The 13,902-nt window shown below is 29.6% G+C and overlaps 2 protein-coding genes and 1 pseudogene across 3 annotated transcripts; all 3 read right to left on the reverse strand.

The window, feature by feature from the left end:
* Positions 1–340: 340 nt before the first annotated feature.
* Positions 341–5,645, reverse strand: LOC141537808 (uncharacterized; annotated as a pseudogene).
* Positions 5,646–5,776: 131 nt separating this feature from the next.
* LOC141537809 (omega-amidase NIT2-like) lies at positions 5,777–10,603 on the reverse strand. 2 transcript variants are annotated; one of them, XM_074258988.1, is made up of 7 exons: positions 10,325–10,603; positions 9,962–10,088; positions 9,732–9,878; positions 6,915–7,099; positions 6,686–6,854; positions 6,155–6,388; positions 5,777–6,081 (listed from the first exon to the last, which is right to left on the reverse strand). In XM_074258988.1, exons 2-7 carry the CDS (start codon positions 9,966–9,968, stop codon positions 5,984–5,986), a joined length of 840 nt encoding a protein of 279 aa, XP_074115089.1. In that variant the 5' UTR covers positions 9,969–10,088; positions 10,325–10,603; the 3' UTR covers positions 5,777–5,983. The 2 variants fall into 2 exon arrangements, with proteins under 2 accessions (XP_074115089.1, XP_074115088.1); XM_074258987.1 differs by lacking the exon at positions 10,325–10,603 and adding an exon at positions 10,183–10,320.
* Positions 10,604–11,679: 1,076 nt separating this feature from the next.
* On the reverse strand, positions 11,680–13,519 carry Ccs (copper chaperone for superoxide dismutase). Its single transcript, XM_074258989.1, has 6 exons — positions 13,233–13,519; positions 12,962–13,160; positions 12,627–12,883; positions 12,370–12,551; positions 12,183–12,294; positions 11,680–11,842 (listed from the first exon to the last, which is right to left on the reverse strand). Exons 1-6 carry the CDS (start codon positions 13,254–13,256, stop codon positions 11,792–11,794), a joined length of 825 nt encoding a protein of 274 aa, XP_074115090.1. The 5' UTR covers positions 13,257–13,519; the 3' UTR covers positions 11,680–11,791.
* Between the last annotated feature and the right edge of the window lie 383 nt (positions 13,520–13,902).

Genomic DNA, 13,902 nt, shown 5'->3' on the forward strand with positions numbered 1-13,902 from the left:
ATGAGCTACTTCAATGCTCAAGGGAAGTAACTTTGAAAGAGTAATCTTGAATGCTGTATGCACCGTGGTACCATCAATTGCTACAGCGGCTTTACCAGTCGAAGCACATGCAATGTATGCATTGCATAAATCATCAGTATTTGTAAAACGATTATAAATATCCATGATAAACCGGATAACAAATGTTTTGCCACAACCAGTTGGGCCAGTCAAGAAAATTTGAAGAGGACTTTTATTTGGAGATAATAGATGTGATATTACATGTTGTAACAGTTCAATTTGTTTGCTGTTTGACATTCTCATCAATTTACAAAAGTCTGCATTTGACATCAAATTTTCTTTTTTCTTGGCAATGGGTCCAAGTTTGTTCAGTACAGCCAAACGAATGTCAGCATTGATATCTGAATTCGCATTTTGAAACAAATGTTGATATGGATCAAGTTCAGCGCATCTGGTCGCTGCATCTTCAACATCATCATTTGCAAGATTAATATCATTACGTCACAAATTGCGACAAATTTGAATCGTCTTTTGAATGTCAAGATTTGATTCAAATTCTCGTCGACGATTTAAAATCAAATCCTCGTTTTCATCATATATTTGGATGAATTTCAATTCCGACAGAATTTCTGCATCTTCGTTGCGGAAAGGAAAGTGTAAAGACACCATTTCTCTTTTATATTCGTTTAAATCTTGTGCCATATCAAAGTTACGATAGCGAATAATACGTTGTTTATTTCTCTTTAAATAAGTTCCGTTGCTCTGAACAGTATATTTTGCAACAAACTGAGCGAGTGTGATATTTTCCAAGTCTTGATGTCGCTTTTCATATTTGTCGAACCAATCATCACGCCAAATATCAGTTGAATCATCTCCAACACCCATTGCGTCTAATTCTTTTTGAGTTTTTCGGATTCTCTCCCGATCAGTAGGCCACATTGTGGGAATAGTGGTTACAACAGTAGAACATTTGAACATTGGCTCTCGTAAAAGATACCAAGTAGCTTCTTGACTTGTCATCTCTACACTATTTAACATATTGACTCCGATTTTTCGAGTAACTTCAACAATATCAAACTCTGGATGTTCATTCATAATTTCGATAATGAGACGTTGAAGATGGCTCACTCCTCTGTTGGTTTTATTGACGTACTCGGCGACGTAAGCGGCACAAGAATACTCTTCCGTAATAAATTGAATATCCTTGTTAGACTTCACAATATTGAAAAGAAATGGATTAAATGGATTGTGCCATTTCTCATGTGGCTGGCGTTTTAAAAATACTCTGGGTCTATTGATTCCAGCTCGCAATATATTATGATAGTGGTCATCTGAATGTATATCGTTGTCTTCATAAAATGCATCCATATCGAGATAGTCTTTATTTTCAAGATTTAATCTTATACTCTTGTAATGATTAGAATAATGTTGAAAATCCGGTTTTTCTTTCTGCATAGGTGATAATATAATGGTTCTTTGACAAGGCATAAAAGGAGCCTCGAACCTGCACTTCTGTGGTCTATTGGCAACAATTTTTTTAAAACACGTAAATGTGTGCTTGTGGATCTGAAGTTTCATGTTACCTGATGCTTCTTCAGATGAGACTGAAATTAAGTAATCAATTAATGATATAGCATCAATTTTGTTATTATTTAGAGCATCCACTGGAGCGTTGTTCAACCATAGTAACATGTGAGCGTGTGGACTTCCGCGATGTTGGAATTCAATCCTCTTGAAGCAATCTACAACGTAATATTTCCCAAAAGGACTAAATTTTTTTGATTGCAAAATAGCAACCAAAACATTCACTAACTTGTTAAAGTGAATCGCGCAAGTTACAGCATCCTCATTAATTAAAGTCGTTTTCTCCAGATAATGCAAGTTTTCGGCAGCTTCTAGCGTAATGTCGACTCCACAATGTTTTAATTTGTACAATTTTTGAATTAAGTCCGTCCAGCCAATTTCATTAGCACTAATTATCAAAAAAATTGTTGGTTTACCAAGTTGCCTAATCATAGCAAAAAGGTCTTTTTTACGATTAGACCAATACCATGTCGAATTTGGAATTGATCGTAGAAAAGCAAGGTTGGTTTCGATACAGTTATTAATATATTGTTCGTCCTCAATTTGTTGTCGAGTGACTGCTGTATTTTTACCAACATGTTTAAACGCAATAGTAAGAGAATCACGAACTCTTAATCGCATAATTTTCATTGCAACATATAAAAGATGATACGGTGTTACAGCTCGACGATCAAATCTTCGTAATTCACTTGAAGCTATTGTGAATGGTGTTGCCTTAACTCCTTTTCTGAAGCTTCGAAATTGACCCAAGTAAATGGATGGGAATGAAAGCTCTTCCGCATGTTCATCGAACAACAAACTCCGTGGAGTATTTTGTTCTCCTGGTGCAACGTAAGTATTGATCCTCATTCCATAACAGTGTATGTTGTTGAGCAGTTAAACTCTCTTCAATGGGTATGTATTCACTTATATCTTCTAGAGGAACGTTAGTTAGGATTGAGTCGTTTTCGAAAAATGATTGATCCAATGTTATTTCATACATTGTATAAAGTGGAGATTTTAACAAAAATTGTAATCAAGCTTTTATAGTACGCTTGTTAATCATACCGTGTAAATAACTGGATCTATGAATTTTTTTTTCGTTTAATATGAACATTAATACAGTAATCATCATCAACGTTTCTTGGTAGACTTTTCATCATTGTATTAACGCATACTGGAACATTAATAACTTGTCCTAATATTCCGTACTGACCATTCACATGCCTTAAACGTCGAATCTGCATAAAAGAAAGACAAGGTGAAATGAGTCTTTCAGATAAAATATCCAATGGTGGTAAATGATCGGGAATTTTTGGATATTTAAACCCGTTATACACTGACATCATTGGAATGTTATCTTTATTCAATGATGTAAAGCACGTAGTGCATAAAGCAATCTTCTCTATAGATGTAAGAGGAACAATTGTATTTAAAATCTGTTGATGTTGATTAGATGCAGATTTGAGATCTCTTTTAAACCACAACCTATCACAGATTGAGCAAATATGTCCGAACGGGTTATTGATGAATTTAGTCTTAAACTCTTCATGAGCTTTTTTATGATGATAAAAAGTAGAATAAAGTACACGTAAATCATTAGTCTGGAAGCCTTTCGTAACGTTGTTGATACTTGGCGTCGTTGTAGTATTTGGAATGTCTCTAATAATAAAATCTGCTTCAGATAAAATTGCACCCTCTTGATCCCCAGTACACGGATTATCTGTTGAAAAGGTTTCAGTAGATGGAGCATTTAGTACTGAGTTTTTAAGGACCATCGTAGATTTTTTCCGAGCTCTATACTGACGACTACGTTCTGCTGGTGTTTTTGACTTTCTTGGTGGATCCGAAACAGAATGTTCTTGATGTACTTCAACTTGAACATCAATCGATGTAGAGCAGGTTGGCTCTGAAATTGCAGAATTTTCTAAGGCCTTCTTCCGGGCTCTATACTCACGACTACGTTCTGCTGGTGTTTTTGACTTTCTTGGTGGATCCGAAACAGAATTTTCCTGATGTACTTCAACTTGAACATCAATCGACGTAGGGCAAGATGGCTCTGGATTTGCAGGATTTTCTCGGGCCTTCTTCCGAGTTCTATATTCACGAGCACGTTCTGCTGGTGTTTTACGTTTTTTTCTAGGTGACATCAGAGTGCAGCTAATAAATTGTTGATCAAAGTATGTAGTTAAATTTTCTGAAAATAAAATAAAATTAGAAATTTTCGAATTTACTACATATGCGTTATGTTATATAGTAATTTTATTTAAACACTAAACTAAAATAAAAAGAATTTATAATTTTATTTTTTGAAATTTTTAATTACTAAAAAAAAATTTAATAACAATAAAAATAGATAATGAACTTAATTAATGACAGGCAACAGTGATAGTATAAATATTATATAGAATGCAATATAGAGAATGTAGGTTATACATGGTACTTTGCGCATATTCATGTGATCAAAATAAAAAGAAAAATGTAATTATTAAAATAATTAATTATTCAATTAAATGTAAAAAAAAAAAGAGCATGTGTACAGAGTACACATGTTAGAAGTGAAACTTCTTTGGCAAACTCAATTTATAATTAATTAATTAATAGTTAATAGATATCAAAGACAGGTACATAAAGGATTTATGCATATATAGTATGGAAAGAGTTTAACTGATATATAGTACTGAAAGGATTAAATGAGAAAAATTTACACTATTTATGTCACATATTCTTTCAATTTATTTCTTCAATATGTACAACATCATCTGATGATATTTGTAATGATATGGTTGTCACTAAAGCCTCATATGGTAACTAAAATATAAAACATAAGTTTTTGTTTCAATATTTTCTAAATATCGTGTAAAAATGGCATCTATTGTGGTTCCGTATTTAGTTGTCGACATGTTAGGATTATTATTTAATTGCAGACTAAATTTTTCATATAAAAAGTTAATTAATGGTGTCGAATATTAAAATATCTGAATAAAAACGTTAATAAAACAGTATAAACAAACACGAGGTTATAAAATACATAATAATAATAACATTTAAGTCGGCCGCGATAGCCGTGCGGACTAATGCGTTAGTCTATACGGATATCGTGCCGATAGGCGCGGGTTCGAGCCCCAGCGGTTGTTAGAAAATTGATTTCAATAACAACCGCTGAGGGTCGCTCTAGTAGCCGAACTGTACTGATCAGGTTTTCTGTGGTTTTCCTTGGTCACTGTGCTAAAGCTTAAATGGGCAGGCACAGGCAAATGCGTACAGTACCTGTAAGTCGGCCACAGCCGCTACCTCGAACGCATTAAGGTGGGGTAGAAATCTACCTCACCGAGAGGGTGAGGGAAAAGAAGGAAATAAATGTGGTAGTTACTGATGTATAAAAACATAGTAAGAATAGATGAGAGACAAAAGTGGAAGTAAAAATAATCCCCACCCTCTCCTTGTAAAAACACACTAAGGTTGTATACAAGTAAAAATCACATTTATTTAATAACATTTAAGAGCAGTGTACCTACAATCTAAAATACAACGCATGTGCACATGAAATTAACATTTCTATAGTGTAAAAGTATAGAATTCCTTTATATCTTTAATCTTTTTCTCTCCGACTACGTACATATATGCGTCTTTTAATGTGAAGCTCATATTATGATTATTGTGACGCTCATATTATTATTATTGTAATGCGACCTTGAAATTTTACCCTCAACGCGCGCAAAGAAGTTTCACAAAAATTTTTTTTCTTTGTATACGCCCTTTTGGCTCCAAGACAAAAAATTTTACTTTCAAAAGCAAAAGATAATGATAATGGAGACGGCATCGGAGTAGTACCTAGCTAAATTGATATTTTATTTTCTTCTTTAATCAAATACACATTCTCTTCAAATAAAATGAGTAAAAGATTCATTATTTTTTCCAGTTTTATAACTTTTCTTTTTTTTTTTTAAGGCTAATAATTAATTATGATTAAAAAAAAATTACATGCCCTTTTGGCTTTAGAATTTTTGTCTTAGAGCTAAAAAGGCGTATACAAAAAAATTTTTTTTATTCTCTTTTCTTACTGATCTAAATGTTATAAACATTTTTAGGTAAGTTGGAGTGAAAAAAAAATTTTTTTATACCCCTTTTTGGCTCTGCAGAGGATAAAATTTTCCCCTGGATTGAAAAACTGGCCCTTATACTTTAAGAAATATATTTAAAAAAAAAAAAGTTCATTAGTTAGTATATTTTTAATTAATAATTAGAAAATTTTCTTACAAAAATACAAACAGTCGATTGTTATCTGGTTGAATTCAATTCGACTTAAACTTGTATTAGAATGTATAATTGGAATTAATTATTTCTGAGTGTACGTCAGCTGTGATTGATGAACTTGAAATGTTTTGTGTAAAATTTTAGATAACAAATTTGCTTTTACTTATTTGCTATCACGTTTATAAATGGTATCATAAACGTCGGTACGCCGTTGATTAATTGTTGGGATTTGACTTCTCACTTCTTCTACTATAGATGAATCTACAAATTAAAGGAAAAAGTTAATCTAACTGATAAAGGTGATACTTTGGCTATTTTAAAATGCTGCTTTTACTTATTTCTGTAATTATCATGTTTTCATGAACATTCAAATCATGAACTACTTCTCCCCAAGGATTAGTCAGTTGGCTATGCCCCCAGGCGACATAACTTGCTGTAGTATCACGTGCTGGAGAAACGCATGCTACGTAGCATTGGTTATCGTTAGCTCTTGAGCGTTGAAGAAGTTGCCAGTGTAATGGGCCAGTGGTCATATTAAATGCTGCTGGATATACTAATAAGCTGCATCCTAAAGTCAAAAATAAATTTTAATAAATTATAATGAATTAGCAAACATCTAACAATTCTTGAAATTTTTATAACAAATCAATTAATGTAGAAAAAATATTTTTAAAAAATTTGCACTTTTAATCTTTCAAAATTTCTACATTTCTACTTTTTTTTTGCTACATTTTTTTACATTATAATTTAATCGTTATAAAAATCTAAAAAATTGTTAGATCTGCTTTAAAATCAGTATCATCATAACTGAATTCTAAGTAAAAGTTACAACATATATTTCAATGATAATAAATAAATAATTTACCTTTATTACGATACAGACGTGCCATTTCTTCAAATCTTATATCGTAACAAACACCAATTCCGATTTTGAAATTATTTATATCAATAATTGTTAATGAATTGCCGGCACTCAAAACTTCACTTTCGAAAAATCGTATCTTATCTTTTATATCAATATCAAACAAATGTACCTAAATTACATCAAAGATATTAATTAATAATTGCTATAACTATTTTGATGAATATATTACTTTTCTATGTTTTGCTACGAGATGACCTTCGGTGTTCCAAACAGTGCAAGTATTATACAGAGCATCATTATCTCTTTCAAGAATAGTACCAGCAATAATATTTATTTTTAAATATTTTGCTGCTTTCGATAATGCTAAGCTTGTTTCACCAGATGGAATACTTTCAGCATATTTATTAAAGTATTCTGCAATAATATTAATTGTACATTATGAAAAAATTGGATAAAAAGAATGATATTGAAATTAACAGATATTTAACGATTTTTGGAATTTTTATAATCAATCAATTATTATAAAAAAAAATTTACGAAATTCGCACTTTTAATTTTTTTTTATTTCTGTCCGCATATGGATTTTTTCGTAATTATTTACAAGTGGGGTCAAACCTATTTTGGGTCATAACTAGGTAAAAAATTAACATTTTCAAATTTTTTTTTATTCTGCTTGTTTTTACGGCGGATTTGTGATAAAAAATGTCGTGAAAGAAAAAAAAAAGATTTCTACAGCTTTTTGGCCTTCAAAAGTTGGAAAAAATTTTGGTTCATATTTTTGGATAAAATTTCTATTTTATCTATTTTTGATACGTATTTTTTTGAAAAGTACATAAAAAAACGAAAAATTAAAAAAAAAAGTTGAATATCACAATTTTCGAGAAAATTTATAAATTTTTTGAAAATAAATCAATAAAATCAAATAGAAATGAAAATTTAAATAGTTGACCCCACTTGTAAATATTTACCGATTTTTTTTTTGCTAAATATTTTTCATTATAATTTAATTATTATAAAAATCTAAAAAAATTTTTAGACGTCTGTTAAATTCAGTATAATTAAAAAAAAAATTTTTAAATCTTGAAATGAGCAGTCTCATCTAATTTCAAATTTTTTTTTAATACGAAATATTAGTCTAAGATCCAGCCCTGAATCGTCCTTCACCGGGGTGATTAATGAACGAAACATATTTTAAATGAAATTTAAAATATTAAAAAATAAATAAACAATGGGTTCGCTGAAAAAATCCTGGACAGGCGATATTAAATTATTAATTAAAAAATTATTTTTTATTAAAAATTGTACTGATGAGATTAATAAGAAAATCTTATACCAGCTGAAAGTATGAAACTTGCAGAATGTGCAATTGTTAGGTTCTTTATTTTTTTCCTTGACTGACTACAAGGTTCACAGGTATACACAGGTATATTGATAGTAGGTTTTTACACTTTTAATGATTAATCAATAAATTTTATATCAACGTAAGCGCTGTTTTATTGCAAACACGTTGATATAAGGTTCACTGTAAAAATGTTGGTCCTAAGTGCGGTTCGCGAATTTTTTAAATTGGAATTTTAGTCCGGCTGGGAACAGGCCGACAAAGAAGTCCGAGCTGAGTATCTCATGGGACAGAAAAAGATGTAACATAGCAGCTGCGCGTGACGCGGCCCTCGAACGAGAGAGAGTGCGCATGTCATTATTTCATGCGATAGAGAATGATAGATATACAGTAGTAAATACTGAGCATTATTTTGGTGTCGTAGTAACCTACAATATCGTAGCAAACACGTGTTATTCTGTATTATTGTGGTGAAAATGGCTAAAAAGTGTTTTTTATGTGACTCAGATGACCCTTTGATTGAATTTAACGATAAGACGTTTGAAAATTGTTCATCAAAATTAGCTTTTCGTAAAAAATCCAGGACATTGTGGAAATGACGGAAAATGAAGAAGAATCTGCTGAATCTAATGAATGCGAAAATCCAGATTTTACTTCCGATGAGTCAGATATTGAATAGAAAATATTAATTAAAACTTTTTTTATTCATTTATATATTTTTTGTATTTATATTATTTCCAATAAAATTTTTGTACTTAATGCAAGATCCTTTTTTTTAATTATTTATATTTTTGACTGTCCTCTTCGTTTAATTTTCCTTTTTTTATTGAAAGAGCAAATGAAATTTCAAGATAACTATACGGATTTTTATTTAGAATGATGTTATAAATATATATTCTATTCATTATATATTTGTTTACTTTAAGTAATATTATTTAATAATTAGATGTGATATATTATTATATATAAATTACATTACATTAGTATGTATTCATTTAATTATTTTTTCCATAACTCAACTGTCAGTTGCTCCAAAATAATGCTCAGTATTTACTACTGTATATCTATCATTCTCTATCGCATGAAATAATGACATGCGCACTCTCTCTCGTTCGAGGGCCGCGTCACGCGCAGCTGCTATGTTGCATCTTTTTCTGTCCCATGAGATACTCAGCTCGGACTTCTTTGTCGGCCTGTTCCCAGCCGGACTAAAATTCCAATTTTAAAAATTCGCGAACCGCACTTAGGACCAACATTTTTACAGTGAACCTTATATCAACGTGTTTGCAATAAAACAGCGCTCACGTTGATATAAAATTTATTGATTAATCATTAAAAGTGTAAAAACCTACTATCAATATACCTGTGTATACCTGTGAACCTTGTAGTCAGTCAAGGAAAAAAATAAAGAACCTAACAATTGCACATTCTGCAAGTTTCATACTTTCAGCTGGTATAAGATTTTCTTATTAATCTCATCAGTACAATTTTTAATAAAAAATAATTTTTTAATTAATAATTTAATATCGCCTGTCCAGGATTTTTTCAGCGAACCCATTGTTTATTTATTTTTTAATATTTTAAATTTCATTTAAAATATGTTTCGTTCATTAATCACCCCGGTGAAGGACGATTTAGGGCTGGATCTTCTACTATATATTCCTCTTATTTTTCATTTTGTTTTAAGAAAAAAAAAATAATACAAACGTGGGCCATAAGGAGAATTAAAACATTCTGGAAGAATGACAACATCAGCAAATTGTTTTTTCGCTAGTTCAATAAAAGAAACTGCTTTTTCTATATTGGTTTGTTTGTTGGAATTGATGAGCAACTGGGCTAAAGCTAGTCGTAGAGCTATATCCAATAAAAAAATTTAAATTAATTTATATTTACATAAAAAATATTTACTTTACTTACAAATGCTAAAAATGACTTACTTGACATTGTTTATATTCTTTCGTTAAAAACTTGTCTTCAATAATGCAAAACAATTGATAAAGGATATAAAAAATATCTAAAAATAATTTTATTTAAAAGTTTATAAAATTTCTCTTACAGGGTAACCTGAAACAAAAAATAATAAAAATTACTTGGATGTTGTTGTAAAGTATTTTAACAATTTTCATTGATTTGAAAGAAAAAAAATTTATAAAATTACGTGGATATATTTGCTATAATTATAATAACTTTATCTCAGCACAAGTATAACCTCCATTTATCTATCGACGAGATATAATAAACAAACACTTATCGCTTAATACATTATATCAGAAAATAAGTTGCTTGCGAATTTTACATACCATTTAACTAATGACTGCATAGATCTATTGAACAACAGTGAGAAAAAAAATCTATTGACTATATAAAGTAATTAAATATCTTAAAAAACGAACAACATGACATGAACCCGAATGAATTAAAAGATCAATTCTTCATCCAATTGGATGTGCAAAAAAATTTAATACTTATTAAATATGTAAATATATGAATATAAACATATCCATGTAAATATGTAAATATGAACGTGCTGTATCCATAATGATAAATCTTTAAACTTTAGACCTTGAGTTGATAACTTTAAAACTTTTTACAATTAAGCGATTTATTTCTTGAATCTATATATATATAAATCAATTGCTGTGCGTTAGTCTCGCTAAAACTCAAAAACGGCTGGACCGATTTTCAAAATTTTTTTTTTGTTTTGTTCGTTATAGTTCAGGGATGGTTTAGAAAAAAAAATTTTGGAATTTTGGAATTGAAAAAAATTTCAGCTTAAAAAATAAAAAATTGTTAATTTTGTATCGAAATCGCTATTGTTACGCTTGAGCCTCAAGGTCGCAAGAGTATGCAAAATTGTCCAATATGCAGGAAGATACGTACAAGTATACTTTGGGTATCTTTATATATATATAAAAGCCATATATAATAGCTAAATTTGTCATTAAAGACAAATTTTTGGGAACTGGGGGAAATAAAGGATAAAGGGGGAAGGGGAGGACCTTTACTCAGTAGGAATTTTCGGTAACTGAAAAAGTAATTCGGACAGCCCAGACCGGGAATCGAACCGGATCGTTTGGTTACGCGCCAAAGGCTCTATAATTTGTTATACATTTATTATATAAATAAAACACATAAAACATATTAAAATGACCAACAAGTTTCATTTAATAACTTAATACCAACTTAACCGTCTACAATACGACCAGTGTTAATTGTTGACAAAAATAAATTAGAGTTTACAGGTTAAAAATCACAAATCAAAATTTGTAAAAAAAAAAATTTTTGTAGGTGATACGAAGTTCACCGGGTCAGCTAGTAATTAAATAATAATTTTTTTTTCCCTATCGGCACTGAAAAATTAAAGAACTTGAACGTCTGTAAAGCTGGCATTGATCATCATTATCTCTGTCATTATTCAAGCTACAAAATTTATTAGTATGATGATAAATTTGTTGCGAATTAGTTGCTCTAATTAGAATTTTGTTACTTGATTAGATTCCGAGAAATCATTAATGATGTCGGTGAATGTTGGATTGTCTCAATGCTAACTTTACAGACGTAAAACTTGTTCTAAGGGAAAATGGAATCAGCTAATCCTTTGGGAAGATTTTTTTTTGTACCTAAAAGTAACATTTTAGATGAGAAGACAAATAAATTTTTTTTTGTCTGTATAATTTATTTTATATAATTTTCAAAAGTATCACATATAAGAATTAAATCATTTAATCCACTATTCTATAGTTTGTACAATTTAAAATAAAAAAAGATTATCGTTTTTCATCGAGGTTGATATTTTTGAAGTTTAACAATTGAGTGTACTAAAAAAAATAAATACTCATCAATGTTAGAATACAATTGAGGAGTTGAGTTTCAAAAGTTATCTATTCATTTTTGATTAATCGAGACAAAAAATTGGTTATCTTCAATTACAAATATTTATATTGAACTTTTTTAATTTAGCTACAAAGTGCTATCGGTTATGAAGCTACAATTCGATTTTTATTCCGAAATCTTTATAATTCTTGAAGTAATTAATATTAAAAAGTTCAAAAAACTGCTCTTTTAAAATATGAAAAGATACCTTTTTGAAAACCAACTCCTCAATTATTATAATTTTTTATCATACATTTAGACTTATAACATAGATAATTTCAATACCTTCTTTTTCGATTCATCTCGTTCATCCCACAATGTTTTTCCATCACAGCTACAGATTTTCTTTACATTTTCAAATATTCCACACGATCTCGCTATTATTCCACATGCTATCCTGTAATTACATAATTAATAAATAATTTTAAAGGTCAAAATTATATATAATAAAGTTTTAATCATATCTAAGTACTTAGATCCGCTGTTTCCGTCAATTTTTGAATTCAAATTTTGTCCTTTTCCTAAATCATCTTCATTTTCAGTAACAACAAGAGATCTTCCAATGATATCCGAAACCTTTATATCATTATTTTGAAATCTAAACAATGCTCGTCCAGCTTTGTCTGCAATTATATTTCCAAGATCTCCCATATGCTAAAAAACGAGTCGAAAAAATTATATTTATTTATTCTTAACATCAACAGCAATTTAAAATTGATAAGTAATTACTTTATTAGAAATATCGTCTTGAGGACCTCCATGACTGCAGTTGTAAGGATTTAAATGTGAACCTACTGATTCGCAGCCATTAGAGATATCACCGCATTCATGAATGTGTAATCCATGTGCTCCAGGACTTAATCCATCGATTGTACCATCAACCAAGCATCCTTTTTCGGTTTCAATAAATCTTATAACTCCTTGAGTGTTGAGATTTCTACTAAAACCAGAAGTTCCACCGATCATAGATACTGCGCTCGAGCCGTCTGTAATTAGTAATTAATAATTATAATACTTATTATTTTGACAAAGTTTATTTTGTTTTTGTCCATAAATAAGCCCACCTCCAAACCCTTTCAATACAGCTCGTTTACCCAAGCTTTCAATCTTTTCTTGTATTACTGTATAAGGAAGTTTTGTCTCTACCAAAACAGTTCCTCTATCAAGAGAAACATCTAATTTGATGATATCCTTGTCATTGCTAAGACAATTTTTTATTGCATTGACACATTTTTCGCAAGTCATGTTTACGGCGAATTCAATCTGAAATAATTAATAAATTGAAATTAATACTTTATTTTTAATTTAATTCAACTATTTAATATTGCGTCTTACCTTTGAAGTCATTTTATCAGACATGTTTTTTTTTGTTTTTTAATTAAAATTTGTTTTTACAGTTCGCCAATTTTTTTTTTTTTTTTTTTGATTGACATATGAATTGCAGTAGACTATTTTGAGGAAAACAAACACAAATGTTTTAATTTTTTTAAATTTAGAAATTATTTATGTCAAACTAAAACCAGGTGAAACAGTAATCTTTTAAAATGTTATAAAATAAATATTAATTCTCTTCAAGCAAACAATATTTTTTTCATGTGCTAATAAATGGTTTTTAATATTACGAGTTTAAATAAATAATTTCTAATAATGGTTGATTTTCAATTTTTAAGTAATTTTATAGTTGGTTACATTGCGGTTTGAAATGAGACGTAAAAGATTAAAAAATTTGATACTGAAGTCAGCTGACCTGTCAATTTTTTTTTTAATTTTTATAACAATCAATTAAATTTTTTTTTTTTAATTTCACATGTGGAATTTTTTTCATAATAATTTCTTTGCTACAAACTTTATTGCTATAAATTTTAAATGTTAGTTAACTTCAGTGTATAGGGGGTAAAAGTACCATGACATAAAAGTTAGCTGTCACCTGATTAGTTTTTAATTTTATTTAACAATTAAATTAAGTAAAAAAATTATTTCAAATAAATTGCATTTTTTTGTTTTT

The sequence above is a fragment of the Cotesia typhae genome, unplaced genomic scaffold (assembly GCF_013202065.1).
Source record: "Cotesia typhae breed Kobodo isofemale line unplaced genomic scaffold, CoteBio_Ctyphae contig_142, whole genome shotgun sequence".
Taxonomy (NCBI): Eukaryota; Metazoa; Arthropoda; class Insecta; order Hymenoptera; family Braconidae; genus Cotesia; species Cotesia typhae.

Excerpts from the sequence above, each read along its gene's own strand:
- LOC141537809 (XM_074258988.1), bottom strand. Across the intron at positions 6,389-6,685 it reads ACGTCTGTATCGTAATAAAG|GATGCAGCTTATTAGTATAT; the intron begins GTAAATTATTTA and ends TTTTGACTTTAG. Across the intron at positions 6,082-6,154 it reads CATGATAATTACAGAAATAA|ATTCATCTATAGTAGAAGAA; the intron begins GTAAAAGCAGCA and ends TTTAATTTGTAG.
- Ccs (XM_074258989.1), bottom strand. The coding sequence starts at position 13,256 with ATGTCTGATAAAATGACTTCAAAG. Across the intron at positions 12,884-12,961 it reads TGTATTGAAAGGGTTTGGAG|ACGGCTCGAGCGCAGTATCT; the intron begins GTGGGCTTATTT and ends TACTAATTACAG. Across the intron at positions 12,295-12,369 it reads GACGGAAACAGCGGATCTAA|GATAGCATGTGGAATAATAG; the intron begins GTACTTAGATAT and ends ATGTAATTACAG.